This window comes from Mesocricetus auratus, unplaced genomic scaffold (assembly GCF_017639785.1).
Source record: "Mesocricetus auratus isolate SY011 unplaced genomic scaffold, BCM_Maur_2.0 Super-Scaffold_100676, whole genome shotgun sequence".
Classification (NCBI taxonomy): Eukaryota; Metazoa; Chordata; class Mammalia; order Rodentia; family Cricetidae; genus Mesocricetus; species Mesocricetus auratus.
The window spans coordinates 120,178,740-120,193,310 of record NW_024429266.1 but is presented as its reverse complement, the minus strand read 5'-3'; the positions used below and the strand labels follow the sequence as shown (position 1 = coordinate 120,193,310).

General features: G+C 42.5%; 1 protein-coding gene and 1 pseudogene across 2 annotated transcripts in view; both read right to left on the bottom strand.

The window, feature by feature from the left end:
* Positions 1 to 2,248, bottom strand: part of Nt5c3a (5'-nucleotidase, cytosolic IIIA) — a 38,792-nt gene extending 36,544 nt beyond the window's left edge. Inside the window, exon 1 of one of the 2 annotated variants that reach the window (XM_005087411.4) lies at positions 2,032 to 2,248. In XM_005087411.4, coding sequence (XP_005087468.1) covers positions 2,032 to 2,169 — 138 coding nt within the window. In that variant the 5' untranslated portion in view covers positions 2,170 to 2,248. The remainder of the gene's footprint in view (positions 1 to 2,031) is intronic. The other variant, XM_013126232.3, reaches the window with a different exon arrangement.
* Positions 2,249 to 12,608: 10,360 nt separating this feature from the next.
* On the bottom strand, positions 12,609 to 13,872 carry LOC101843023 (annotated as a pseudogene).
* Between the last annotated feature and the right edge of the window lie 699 nt (positions 13,873 to 14,571).

The following is a 14,571-nucleotide window of genomic DNA, read 5'->3' as shown; positions in this document are numbered from 1 at the left end:
ATATTGTTCTAAATCAAAATGCATAGAGAAAGTGTTTGATAATGACACATAGTAATCTTTTTTTTTTTTTTTTTTTTTTGGTTTTACGAGACAGGGTTTCTCTGTATTGTTTTGGAGGCTGTCAGTCCAGCCTCGAATTCACAGAGATCCGCCTGCCTCTCCCTCCGAGTGCTGGGATTAAAGGCATGCGCCACCACCGCCCGGTGACACATAGTACTCTTAAGAGACTGTAGGTGTGAAAAAGAGAAATCCGGAGCTGGTCTTGGAGGTGCATGCCTGTAATCAATTGAGGCAGGATTGCAAACTCAAGACAAGGATAAACAATTTAGAAAGACCCTGTCTCAGAAGGGGGTGGGGGCTGGGGACGCTAATGAAGTAGGTATGCTTGTCTAGAAGGTATAAATTAGCCCCGGGGACTATACCCAGTATAGAGGGTGTCTGTGTGTTGAAATCTCCACTAGTAAGTAAGGGTAGATGTTAATACAGATTCAGGGAGCAAGAGGACAATTAAATTTGCAAAGCACTAGCCAACTTTGCTAAATAGGCTGTCTTATCTCTCAGAATACTTCTAGTATGCCTTCTAATTGGTTTTCTCCAGATATCTAGGTTGCTATGTTACTGGACTTTTCCACTATGACATGCATAGCTCACCAGCGTTCCCTAATGTCTTTCAATTAAAACTGTCGTGGTTGGCAGGGTGGCTCATGCATGTAATCCTGTATCCAGGTAGCTGAGACAAGAGGATCACCATGGGTTCAGAAGGTCACAACTGGTGTCATTTTCCCCCTAGCCTACCTTAGGTAGTTATATATTATCTGTGACCAGAACAGCAATATTCAATGGATATCCCTGGGTTTCTACAAAGTCTGTGTAGGAAGGGCATAAAGTGGGCACAGCAGACCCCTAAGTCAAGACTATTATAAAGAGATAGGACCAGAGCTGGAATCCACATTTCATTCTAATACTTCTCCCATCTAAAGGAACAATCAACTACAATTACAAAACTAAAACAAAACAAACATGACAGCTACATATTACAGCTTACTTGAAACAATGCACTATGTGTACACGCAAAGATGGACCGATTTGTAGGGTACAAGCAAGTAAAGCTGGCATTCTTGATGGACCTTCAATATTTTTCCACAAGAAAACCAAACCCTTCCTTGAGATTCTGTGGAAAACCAGTTCATAGAAAGATGGGGAAATCAGCTTTTTTTTCCCCACTGATGGATTATAAATTTTGAATAAGGAGCAAAATAAAGTCATCTAAGTTCTTTACGAAGACAGCAAAACTTCTGACACAAGGTGTTTGTAACCAGAGGAAAGTAAGCTCTGATAACACACATGCAACCTAAAATATTGTTTAGAACAGCAATATTGTCAACTTTACATTTTGGTTCCGCATGTTCACTTGTACTCCAGCAAAGAAGTCACACCCATCACTCTCAAGTCAACAAGTACCATTAAAACAAAAACCTCAAAGAAACATACCCTACCTGGGAACAAATCACTTTTAAATAAATGTACCTTAAATGGAATTCTGGAGACAAAACAACTCCAACGAAGCTGTAAATAATTCTTAAAGGAACTTTTTTTAATAGGATTCACGCAGGAGCTCTGGGGGAGCGACACAAGAACACTTTTTTGGAGCATTCGACAAGGAAGAACATTCAAATACTCGAGCTATTCCAATATCCCACTAGCTGGTTGGTATTTCTAAAAACACTGAAGATGCTGTTTTCATAACATAAACTCAAGGCAGCCTGGATGCAAAAAAAAAAACGACTCCTGGACAAGAGTCTGAATCGGATTAGCTGCACCTCTTGGAGGCGGCTGCGGATTTGAGATTAGCTCTGGAGAAACGGGTTTTGCAGCATGGGGTAGTTATCTCGGAGCATCTACTCGCCCTGTTCTTTCAAACAGACACGGTCGAGCATGAGCACGCGTGCAGCCAGCCCTCCCTCGCAGGGCCGCGCTCGGCCCACGCTGCTCCGGCAGCCCGCGTGCGAGCCGCTGCGCCCGCACACTCACCATCTCGATGATCTTGGTCTTGCGGCCCGTCTTCCTCTTCAAGGTGAATATGTACTGGGCCAGCACCACGCCCGCCACCACGGCGCACACACTGGCGCTCGCCACCGCGCCCACCCGCGCCACGGCTGCGCGGTCCATGGACAGGCCCGCGAGCGCCCGGCGCTAGAGCCCCAAACCGGCAGCGACGAGCCCAGGGGCGCGGCGGCACGCGGCACTCTCGCCCGGAGCTCCGCCCCGCGCGGCGGAGACCGGGGAGGCCCCGCCCAGAGGAGGTGGTGGGCGGGGGACAGCGGGGCGGGGACAACGCGATTCGTGTCCGGAACCCCACCCCTACTGCGGGGGCGGGACTTCCTCTGACCCTGTCGCCAGAGCTACGCCGCAAAGACCCGGAAGGGCACCTCGGTAATTCGCTGCTGAGAAGGGGCGCATGTGTAATCCAGAATGCCAGCGCTCCAAACGCTAGGCCGTACCTATAGTACACAGTAAGAACTCTCAGACACACACGGGACAATACCCAAAGCCCTGTCCCAGGGAAAGAGACTTCAACCACGGCCCACTCAGAAACTGCGCCCTGACTCTGCCAACATGGACTACAATGCCCAGCGGCCTCAGCGGCGCCGCGTCTGACTTGCGCAGTACCATCGTGAGCTGGAAGGCCAGGGTCTAGGTTTCCTGGGCATGTCTGTGTGCTAAGGGTCTTCCCTTCTCAGCCCCGGGGTACACCCTAGTTAAGCGTACTTTCCTCAGCAGTGTGAGCAGTCAGACTTGCAGTCGTTTACTTGCCTAGTGTCATTCAAGGGATATTGTTTCCTCTGTTCCTCTTGGAATTGCAGGAGAGTTTTTTTTAGGGCAGTCGCTCCAGTTCTGTGAAACTGATGCTGCTGTTTGGCCACACTGCCTGGTATGTGCAACTGAAGGAAGTCAAGAATTAATAACTGTGGAGGAGAAAGAATTATTTTTTTCTAGGTTTTACTAGCTGGCCTAAAAGCAAATTGATATACTAACCAGAGTAAAACAATTTGTGTATTGTGCAAATAGCAATCCCCACAAAAATAGGAGACTCAATTCGGTCATGGTGTAGCGTGCTTCTAATGTTGGCACCTAGGATTCTGAGGCAGGATGGTTGCTGCCAGTACAATGGCTGATGAACCAGGGTCATGGTTCGTGACCCTGGCTCACAAACAAACAAACACCTCAAAGAAGTAGCCAAGAGATTGAAGCTAACATATACCATTCTGGGTTACTGAAAGAAGTAAGTGAAAAGTTTCCCAACCCGGATAAGCCTCTCCGCCGATGCAGCAATCCAAATTTGACTAAATCAAACAATTAGAAAAAGCCCACATTTTTGTTTTTCTGAGACAGGGTTTCTCTGTGTAGCTTTTAGAGGCTATCCTGGCACTCGCTCTGTAGAACAGGCTGACCTCGAACTCACAGTGATCCACCTGCCTCTGCTTCCCGTGTGCTGGGATTAAAGGCATGAGCCACCAACTTCCGGCACCCACGTTTAATGGATACAATGTTTCTCAATGACCTTCCAGCTGCCCAGGAAGGGGACAGGAAATAGAAACTGGAAAACCATGAGTCTGTTTTCTGGGGGGAGGGCAGTTTAAATACCCTGTGGCAGTGGTCTTGAGTATCTCTGGGGTAGGGGTCATCATTTGGTGGGATTTCTGAGATGCAGCAGGGTTTGGAGAAAGATAGGGGAGGGGGCTTCGGTGGACCTTCCACCGTAACATCCCAGACTCTTTAGGTGTATGGATGCCAGGGGCTGTGGTGAAACTTCCACAGTAAGAATTATGTTTGACAATTCTAGAGTGAGGTGGAAACTTCGGAGTGGGAATGTATGGTGACTAAAGGTTACCCTGTGCAGATGAAAACCTTTCCGGTTGCTATACGTGTGAGCTCAGTGATAGGGTGCATATCACTGAGTTCAAAAGTTATGTTTGGGGTAGATCTTGCACTGATATATTTACTAATGAAAATTTCCATATATTTATATTATATCTATATATATATTGCACAAAGGATGTTTAAAATTTTAAGGGATTTGTATTAATTACTCTTCTGTTGCTGTGATAAAGCACCATGACCAAGGCAACTTAGAGAAGAAAGGGTTTACTTTGACATGTAGTTCCAGAGGACGGCAATCCGTTGCAGTGCCGACAGCATGGCAGCGGGTGGCAGCAGGTTGCTGTCATGGCAGCAGGAGGAGAAGCTGACTGCACACTTCTCAACTACAAACACAAAGCAGAGGGAGCTAACGGGAAGTGGTGCAGAGTCTCTAAACTCTCAACGCAAGCTCCCGGAGACATGCTTCCTCTAATGAGGATGCACGTAAGCCTCCCCAAATAGCACCACCAGCTGGGGACCACATGCTCAAACATCTGAGCCTAGGGGGATCATTCTCACTCAAACCACTATGAAATTTAAGGGAAATTAAAGGGCATTTTCTGCTCTGACCAGTTCTCAGTATCTTTCATGTCAAAATAATCATTGTACCAAAGTGGTTTACTCATGGCACAGTCTGATCGTTTTTAGTCGTGTCTTGAGGTAATGTGGCTTGAATCTCATCATAGTCAAAGCTAAGGACTGCTTTTTTTCTGCCATATGTTCCTCTCTGTCCCATCCCTGAGACCCCTGCAAAGAATTTTTAAAGGGAAATATATAGAAAGATAATTCCCAGAAGGTGATTCAGAACCTGACATTTAATGGAAACGCATGTCTGTAATTAAACATTGACTGCAAAGATGCCTGTCTTAATTACTTTTCAATCACTATGATAAAATACTGCATCCAAGGCAACTTATAAAAGAAAGCACTTAATCTGGCTTGTGCTTTCAGTGTTAGTGTTCATGATGGTAGACTGAAGGAACAGCCGAGAACTCACATCTTAATCTGCAGCCAGAGGCAAAGTGAGAGCTACCCCTAGTGACACACCTCTTCCAACAAGCCCCATGTCCTAATCCCTCTCAAACAGTTCCACCAAGGATTCAAATATATGTACCTATGGGAGCAACCTCTTTCAAATCACCATAATGCCCTTTCCATATTTGTTTTGTGAATACATTTTTCTGATGCCATGTAATGCTTTTTTGAGGAAATACAAGCATAATTTATGTGAAATTCTATGAACATCTTTGGGTTGTCTCACTCAGGATGGTTTCTTCTAGTTATATACATTTGGCTGTGAATTTCAAGATTCCATTGTTTTTTTTCCACTGTGTAGGACTCCATTGTGTAAATGTACCACATTTTCTTTATCCACTCTTTGGTTGAGGAGCATCGAGGTTGCTCCAGGTTCTGGCTATTACAGATAATGCTGCTATGAGCATAGCTGAACAGATGTCCTTGTGGTATGAGTGTACATCCTTTGGATATATGCCCAAGAGTGGCATTGCTAGGTCTTGAGGTGGATTGAGTTTTTCTGAGAAACCACCATCCTTATTTCCAAAGTGGCTGTATAAGTTTGCACTCCCACCATCAGTGGAGGAGTGTTCCCCTTATTCCACACTCTCTCCAGCATAAGTTCTCACTAGTGCTTTTGCTTGCCTCCTTTGAAAGTTTGCATGCACCTTCTGATTCCATGAAAGCTAGTCTTCAGAGAGGGAGTGTTCAGGTCAGTTCTAGTTCAGGGGCCTCTGGGACCTCTGTAGGAAGTACATAGTATCTTCAGCAATAGAGACTTACCTTCCACTTCTGGGAGATAGAAAAGGACAACAGCAATAGGGTGTATATTTTGGGAGTCTCTTAGGCATTCCTGGCCAACAACTAAAGAGAGGGCTTCTCTTGTTTGGTATTGAGATTTTTGTTAGTTGGTAATGGAGGAAGTTGTACTTGACTTTTGGAGGGAGCACTGTCAGCACCAGATAAGAAAGGTTCATTGAGACTATATATGTACATTTATGCACTGGATATCCATTTACCCACCTCTCTTCTTTTCCTGTACTTAACCTCATTTCCCTAAGAAATCTTCCTTTCCAAATTTCTCCTATCAGATCATTTGTATCTTGCTAGTTCCTTTTGCCCTTCGCCCACCTTTTTTGTAAGAGGGAAAATGTGGTATTTGTTTTCAGAGTCTAGTTGATCTCACTTAATATGATCTTTTCTAGGTCCATCCATCTAACTGTAAAGTTCATGATTTCATTTTCTTTACAGCTGAATAGTATTTCTCAGTGTACATGCACCACCTTGTCATTATTCATTAGTTGGTTCTAGAGCATTTAGGTTGTTTTCATTTCTGAGCTATTTTGTGATTAGAGCAGCAATTAACATGCTTGAGCAATTAACAAGCTTATCTGTGGAGTGTCATGTCCAATCCTTTGGGCATATGCTGAGGAATGGGATAGATAGGTCATATGGTAGATTTATTTTTAGCCTTTTAAGAATTCTCCACAGTGATTTCCATAGTTGCTACACCAGTTTCCAATCCCACCAACAGTAAATGAAGGTTCCATTTTCCTGGATTACCTCCAGCATTTGTTGTCAGTTGTTTTGTTTATCTTTGTTATTCTTAGAAGGGTATTATAAAATGTCAAAGTTGTTTTGATTTGCATTTCCATAATTGCTGATATAATTTATTTGGGGTATTTCTTGGCCATTTCATTTTCTTCTTTTGAGAATACTCTATTCTGTCTAAGGCCTATTTTGTGAATGTATCATTTTTCTTTTTGACTATTTGCTTCTTGAGTTTTTTTGTATATTTTGGATATTAAACCTCTGTCATATATATAACTGGCAAAGATTCTATTGCTTTCTATAGGCTTTCTCTTCACCTGGTTGATTTTCTCTATAACTGTACAGAATCTTTTATTTTTATCATTTCCAACTTGTCAGTTTTTTGCCTTTCTTGTTGGGCAAATGGAGTCCTATTCAGGAATCTTTCCCTACACCTATATCATGTAGTGTACTGCCTATGATTAATTCTGTCAGTTAGGTCTTTGATCCATTTTGAGTTAGCTTTTATGCAAGGTAATAGATACTGGTCTAACTTCATTGTTTTGCAAGTACGATATCCAATTTCCCCAGAATCACTTGTTGAAGATACTTTCTTTTTCTTCATGTGTGTTCTTGGCATATTCATCAAATATTAAATGGCTGAAGTCCTATGTACTCATGTTTGGGTCTTTGTTTTTTCCATTGGTTTACATGTCTATTATATGTTTTTTGTTTTACTGTGACTCTAATATGTCTTGAGAACTGGAATTGTGATCTCTCCATCTCTGTTCTTTTTTATTAGGATTGACAGGTTATCCAGGGTCTTTTGTGGTTCATGAAAACTTTAGGATAGTTTTTCTGTTTCTGTCAGAATAAGATGGAGATTTTGATTAATTGCATTGAATTTGTCAATAGATTTTGGCATAATTGTCCTTTTCACAATGTTGAAAAGGCATGGGGAAGGTAGGCATTCTTGTCTCCTTCCTGACTTCAGTAGAACGGCTTCAAGTTTTTCTGTGTTTAGGATGATGTTGGCTTGGCTGTGGCTTTCTCATAACTAGCTTTTATTATGTTGAGGGATGGGTCCCTCTAGCCCTATATTTTCTAAGACTTTTGTCATGAGTGCATGTTGGGTTTTGTCAAAGGCTTTTTACTGCATCAATAGAGATGATCATGTGATTTTTGTCAATAAGTGCATGTATGTGGTTTATTACATTTATTGACTTGTGTATATTGAACCATCTCTACATTTCAGGGATTAAACCAACTTTTAATGTTGTATAGATACTCTTTTTTATGTATATCTCTATTCTGTTGCAAGTATTTTATTGAGTCTTTTTGAGTCTATGTTCATCAGGGGGATTGACTTATAATTTTCTTTCTCTTGTGTCAGTACTTGGTTTTAGTATTAGAGTTATACTTGCTTTGTAGAAATAGTTTTAGAGCACTTCTTATGTTTCTTTTCTAGGTATCAAGGGGGACCCTAAGAAGGACACTTTTCTTTTTTTTTTGAAACACTTTTTAAAATTATATATTTAAATTTGAAACAAGGTTGCTTCACATGTCGGTCCCAGCTCCCTCTGCCTCCCCTCCATGCCCACTACCCCCCACCAGCCCCCCCAACCCCCAACCCAACCCCCACTCCGTTCCCCAGAGTCAGACTTGGCAAGGCATTACAACACAGGTAATGTGCTCCAAAAAGCCAGTTAATGTACCCAGGATAAGTTTTGGTCCAATTGCCAGGGGTTCCCCAAATGGATCAAGTTACATGACTGTCACCAATATTCAGGGGGCCTAGTTTGGTCCCATGCAGGTTCCCCAGATGTCAGTGCAGTGTCTATGAGCTACCGCCAGCTCAGGTCATTTGTCTCTGTGGTTTTCCCCATCATAATCTTGACAACCCCCCTTCTCATATGATCTTGTCTACCTCTCTTCACCTGAATTCCAGGAGCTAAGCCCAGTGCTTGACTGTGGGTCACTGCATCTGCTTCCATCAGTTACTGGATGTCAACTCTATGATGGGAATTAGGATGTTCACTAGGGGGAAGGCCAGTTCAGGCACCCTCTCAGTACACTATTGCTAGGAGTCATATCTGGGGTCATCATTGTGGGTTCCTGGGAATTTCCCTAGCACCACGTTTCTCCCTAACCCCATAATGGCTCCCTCTATCACAATATCTCTTTCATTGCTCTCCCTCTCTGTCCCTCTCAAAAGTTGGTTATCTCAATCCCTCATGTTCCCATCCTCCATTCCCTCCCTTCTACCCCCTCCTGGTTTACCTAGGAGATTTTAAGAGTGTCCTTCTTGAGGCCTAGGCAATCTATGGGGCTTTGGGTATTTATCCCTGGCAGACAAATGGACTTTGGTCACCCATCCCACAATGAGGGATGTTCTCTCAATCTGGACACTTGAGGGAGGGCCTAGGCCTTCCCCAGACCGAAATGACAGACTCTAGAGATCCCCCATGGAGGCCCTTACCCTCCCTGGGGAACGGAGTGGGTATTGGGTGGGGGGTTGGAGGGGCTGGTGGGGGGTAGTTGGCATGGAGGGGAGGGAGAGGGAGCTGGGACTGACATGTGAAGCAAGCTTGTTTCTAATTTAAATATATAATTTTAAAAAAGTGTTTCAAAAAAAGAAAAGAGTGTCCTTCTTAGGGTCCCGCTTGTTACCTAGCTACTCTGGGACTATGGATTGTAGCCTGGATATCCTTTGCTTTATGTCTAATATACACTTATGATTGAGTATATACCATATTTGTCTTTCTAGGTCTGGGTTACCTCTTTGTTTCTTTTGATTAGCTTTAGTTCAAAGTCTATTTTGTTAGATGTTAGGCTAGAGACTCCTGTTTACTTTCTGGTTCCATTTCATTGGAGTTCTTTGTCCATCCTTTACTCTAAGGTAGAGCCTGTCTTTATAACTAAATATGTTTCTTGTGGACAGCAAATAGATTTTCTTTCTTTCTTTCTTTTGTTGCTTTAAACAAATTCCCAGTCAATTTTAATGGAAAAGATACATCTCAATAAGATTTTAACGTGACACTTAGAAAACATGGAAACAATTAGAAATAACTTAAAATCTTTTAAAGACATTATAATACTGAAAATAATTCTAAATCAGTATTTTCTTCCCTGAAACCTGACTGAATTTTCTAGCAGTAGACATGGAAAAGCAACGTTCAGTCTCAAGTGGTCAACATTCCAGTTCTCACTAACAAAATTCTTCTAGAGAGACTTTCTGTTTCTAGCCCAACTATAAAATTTAAGGGAAAAGCAAAACCAACCAAACAAAAAACCAGAAAGAAACAAAAACCTCAGAGAAGACTCATTTATTATTTGAAATTCCCTGGATTATTTTTTTAAAAATTTAAAACATTAGTACACTGTTAGTTAACCTCAATTCTTAAGACTGTATATTTTAACCGAAAATTTTAATTTTCTACAAAATGCTGAGTGTTTTGCTGCTATTTCCTCCCTGCTTGATGGCCTACCCTCTTCCAAAAAAGCTTTTTTTAAAAAAATCTGTAAAAACATTCACTTGATTTGTGACAGACCACATTCTAAGCCACCGTGGTCAGTGACTGAAACCCAGTCTCTCCCTCAATGATTTTGCGCTGGGGATTACTGATGCTTCTGCCCTTAAGAATCCCAGGAGGGAAACTGGCTGGCACACGAATTCGGCAGTTGTTAACAGCATCTGACAGGGCTCCCTCAAGTTATTTTAGCCTCATCAGTTCTGCCCAGAGCCCTGAAGGCAGCACACTGTTCCTGGTCCAGTTTTATACTTGTGCCTATGCTTGTACAGAGCACTGCCTCATCCACCTGAAGCTATCCAGTTTCCCACTCCTCACAAGCATACTGTACTTTACAAATTAGCAACTTTTTACAAATTAGTAACGTGTATCTTTTTAAACTGTGTTTTCTTCTCCCGGCAGTGTCTCATGGACAAGCTGTGAGTGATACCTGTTACATATCATAGCACTTATAATTCTGCCCTGCCCTTTGGAAACTTCACCTTAATCTTCTAAGAATCAACTGTTAACAGTCAGGAAGTCAGCGACTGGAGTTCAAAGGCAAGCAGTCAGCTCCATCAGAACCCAGGACTGCACAACATGGTCTTGTCAGTATGGCTTAACATTCATATGGCTGTAACACAGGGTCAGTCCCTGTTTCCTTTATTAACCATGTGAGCAGATTACAGTTTTTTAAAGTCTATACTAGTTTTCCATATGTTTTACACATTTTATTCTGATATCTTTTTTTTAATGGAAAAGCTGTTTTATTGGGGGTTGTATACAGAAAGTACATTTTAAAGTGAATCACCTCCATTTTTGTTTCTAAGCCTCAGAAATTTGACAAAAGATTAGAATGGAAGAAGGCGAGGCTGCGTTTAGGAGACAACTAAGTCTCAGTTCAGAGCTCAGCTCACGGTCACTACGTTGCCGAGGCCTCTGTGACTGGCAACCTCACCTCCATTGCCTGGGAGCGTTTGTCTTGACTGCCGCTCTATCCTGGTCACTGGGGACCACAGCTAGGAAACACAAAGATGTGGCCTTCATCTCAAGCCACCAAGAATGTTGTCCCACTGCTCTGACCCCAGACACCACCGGCCCCAGCTTCTGGGTGTTCAATTTCCTGAATTCAGTATGTAAAACCAAGGCAGCCCCTACTCTTAGTGGCCATAATGGGCCTGCCAATGATGAGTCCGGCTGTGGCACTCTGTTCTACTGCTGTCCACAATGCAGGCATTTACCTAATGGTGAGACTAAACAGAAGGAACTGGAAGGGGGTTCAGAACAGACATATCAGCTGTCAGGTAGAGTATCAATACCAGCGCCTCAGAGCAAAGCACGATTGCACTACAACCTAGAAGCAATGTGCAAGGCAGTTCTTCAAGTCTGAAAGCCTTCTAGAAACAAAGAGAACGCAGGCACGTGAGCAGCCTAGGAGAGTCTAGAAAATCCGCTAGCCAGCTGCACAAAGCTGTATATGCTTCCAGGAATTTAATTTTTAATCTGCCTAGCTATTTTTTCCTCTGCAATACCTGGGACCAAGCCCAGGACCTCAAGCATGCTAAGCAAGCACTCTCCCACTGGCCCTCAGTGAATTTTAAATTGAGGCCAGATGCTTTTGTGTACTCACCCTCCTTCCTATGAGCTAGCTTGGCTACTTCAGGCCTGCAACATGATTCCCATTTCCTCCACAGAGATCTGATAGTCCAGCAGCCGGGGCGCTCCAGCGAGGCCATCGCGGTCCTTTGGTGTCCATCAACAGTGAGGACCAAGCATAGAGTGGGTTCAGATAGAAGGAGAATCTGGCTTGCCTCAGAAGGACAAAACTGGGTGGGGGTAGGGCAAAAGCCAGAATTACATTGAAAAACCAGAATTACTCTGCTAAAAAAAAAAAATCAGATTATAAAATCCATCACTGTCATTATTATAACAACATAAAAGGCATTTCAAGAAAAGTTTGGCTTGGATGATGCTGATGGAATTTCAGAGAGTTTGCTGTTTATAAATATGTAAGTATGTACATGTACTTTTACAGCAACAGCTTCTGGAAGAACCAAGACTTCTTTGAAGCCCTTGTAGACACGTCCCTTTCCATTCCAGCTGCTTCTATGCTGCAAACACCAGGAATCTCAAGAGCTGCCATGGTTCAGTCACCTCCACCCTGGCCTCCTTTTTAAGCCTGTCCCCAGGGGTGGAAATGTGGTAGATCTACCTGCCGCACCCCGGAAACCAGCTCCTCTACTGAGAAGGTGGCCTCGCCACCCACCATGACTCCCGCCGCCGCCGCCACCACCGAGGGTCGTACTAGCCCGCCACCTTCCCGACACACTGATATCTTTTAAAAACAAAAGGATGCACACGTTTGCATTTATCAATGCCCTTTTCTTTAAAAATGGTTTCTCTTCCATCCTCCAGGCTCTGCTCTCCATGCTTTTCGTTTGCGGGGAGAGTATCAGAGGTGCCATCTTCACCTGGCACTCCGGCTGGGCCATCTTTTCCGTTAGCTGCATAATTTCTTCTAGGACATTTGTAACAGACACTACATGTACAGGACGACTTCAGCTTGTTTTTTTCCTTGGCTATTTTTTTCTTGTTTATTTTTTTAAATAAGTATGTTTCCAGATTCTCATATTATTTTTCTTTGAATATATTGCACATTTTATTATTAGAAAAGAATTTTGTTTCAGGCAAAAAGTTTTTCTCCACCTAGGAGGTACTAATGTGTATTATTTCATAAAAGAGGTAAGTGGTTGTCTGTGTGGCCATCTTCAAAGGGGACAGAATGGACGGGCTTTGTAGGATCCAGGTCTGAAACGACAGCAAATTATTTCCACTATAAATTTTCCAATTCCATGTAACATGCCTGTTATTGAAAAGATTCCTCCAATAATACCACAGAGTCTTACAAAAAGCTGCCAGAAAGGCATGTGTTCCTCAGTGACTGTTACCATGAGAGAACTGAGATTGTATTTCATAAATACCCCAGAGACTCCATGGCTCCCTGCAGCATGGTTAATGATGCATTCCCTTTCTGTCACAGAGAACTGATGGGTGTCAGCTGAAATCTTGTATGTATGTAGCTTTGTTGGAACAACTCTAATGAAATATTGGAACATCTGGTTGTGATCTACAGCAATCTTTTCAGTTCCATCTAAAGGATTAATGATTCTTGGAACAAGGTCTCTGAAAGACAAATGATCTATTCTGTGAGAAAAGTTGTACGAATTATGGTTGACAAGTGCTGCCAAATGTGCATGCCTTCAGGGATGTGGGATTGCTTTGCCCATAGTTATGTGAAAATTCCCTGCTACTTTATTGACATAGAGATGACCATGGATTCTGCACGCATCTGGAGTCAGTGACGAATCATCTTCCCTTGGTGGCAGTGCTGTTGATGCACTTTTAAAAGCACTTTTGAATATCACATCTTGAGGGGAATGCCCTTCTTGCAGCCTGCTCTGAATCAGCTGCAGCATCCTCTGCCACTCTCTCTGATGGGGTGAAAGGTCAAATACTGCTGGTTCATAAGACAGACCATCTGCAGATGCAACCATGGCCTCTGCTAAATCCAGAACATCTGCTCCAACATACTGACACTTCATGGCAATGGTAATGTCTATGTTGATTCTCAACTTGCTAGAAAAATCCTTGTCTACTTCATATTCATACTTCATCCAGGTATCTTGATTCGTGGAGAACTCCATTATTGTTAATAAAGCCATAGTGGTAAATTCTATTAGAGAAAATGTTCCCCCACTGGCTGATTTCTCCACATAGCTGTCAGGAACCTTGGGAAAGGTGTCTAACTCTTTCACCAAACTTAAGGTTTTCTTCTGATTCAGTCACCTAATTTTCAGAGAAACCTTCCCTTCCTTCATATAGTCACGGTAGTGCTATGGTCCCAGCTGACCGCCATGTTTCACGCAAGCCCGGGCTAGATTTTGTTTATTGATCCATTCAGTTAGTTTTTGACTTTTGAGTAGAGAATTGAAGCCATTTAAGTTTAGATTATTATTGAATGTGTGTGTTTTAGTTCCAGTCATCATGTTGTTGATTTTTGGTGTTGTGTTCTCAGTGGCATTTTTTGTTTCAATAATTATGACTCTTATTTATTTCCACAGTGTCTCTGTTCTACTCATTCCTCTCTTTACCCTAAAATAATACTTCCTGTATTACTTTAGGTTTGGTTTGTTGAATATAATTTTTAGGCTGTCTATGATATAGAAAATTGTTCTGTCTCCTTTAATCATGGCAGTAGTTTACCTGGACATATTATTTTGAGTTGGCTGCCATTTAGAACTTGGTTTGTATTGCTCCAAGTTCTTCTGGCTTTGAAAGTTTCCTTTGAGAAGTCAGCTGTTCTTTTAATGGGTTTTCTTTTTTCGTGACTTGTAGTTTTTTCTTGCAGCTTTCAATACACTTTTCCTGTTCTGTATACTTAGTGGTTTAACTATGAGATACCATAAAAATTTTCTTGTCTGGTCTTGACTTTTACGTGTTCTGTGTGCTTCTTGTATTTATGTGGGTCTGTCTTTCCTCTGTTTGGGACAGTGTTATTCTATAATCATATTGAAGGTCTTGTGTTTTCTTGCCATTG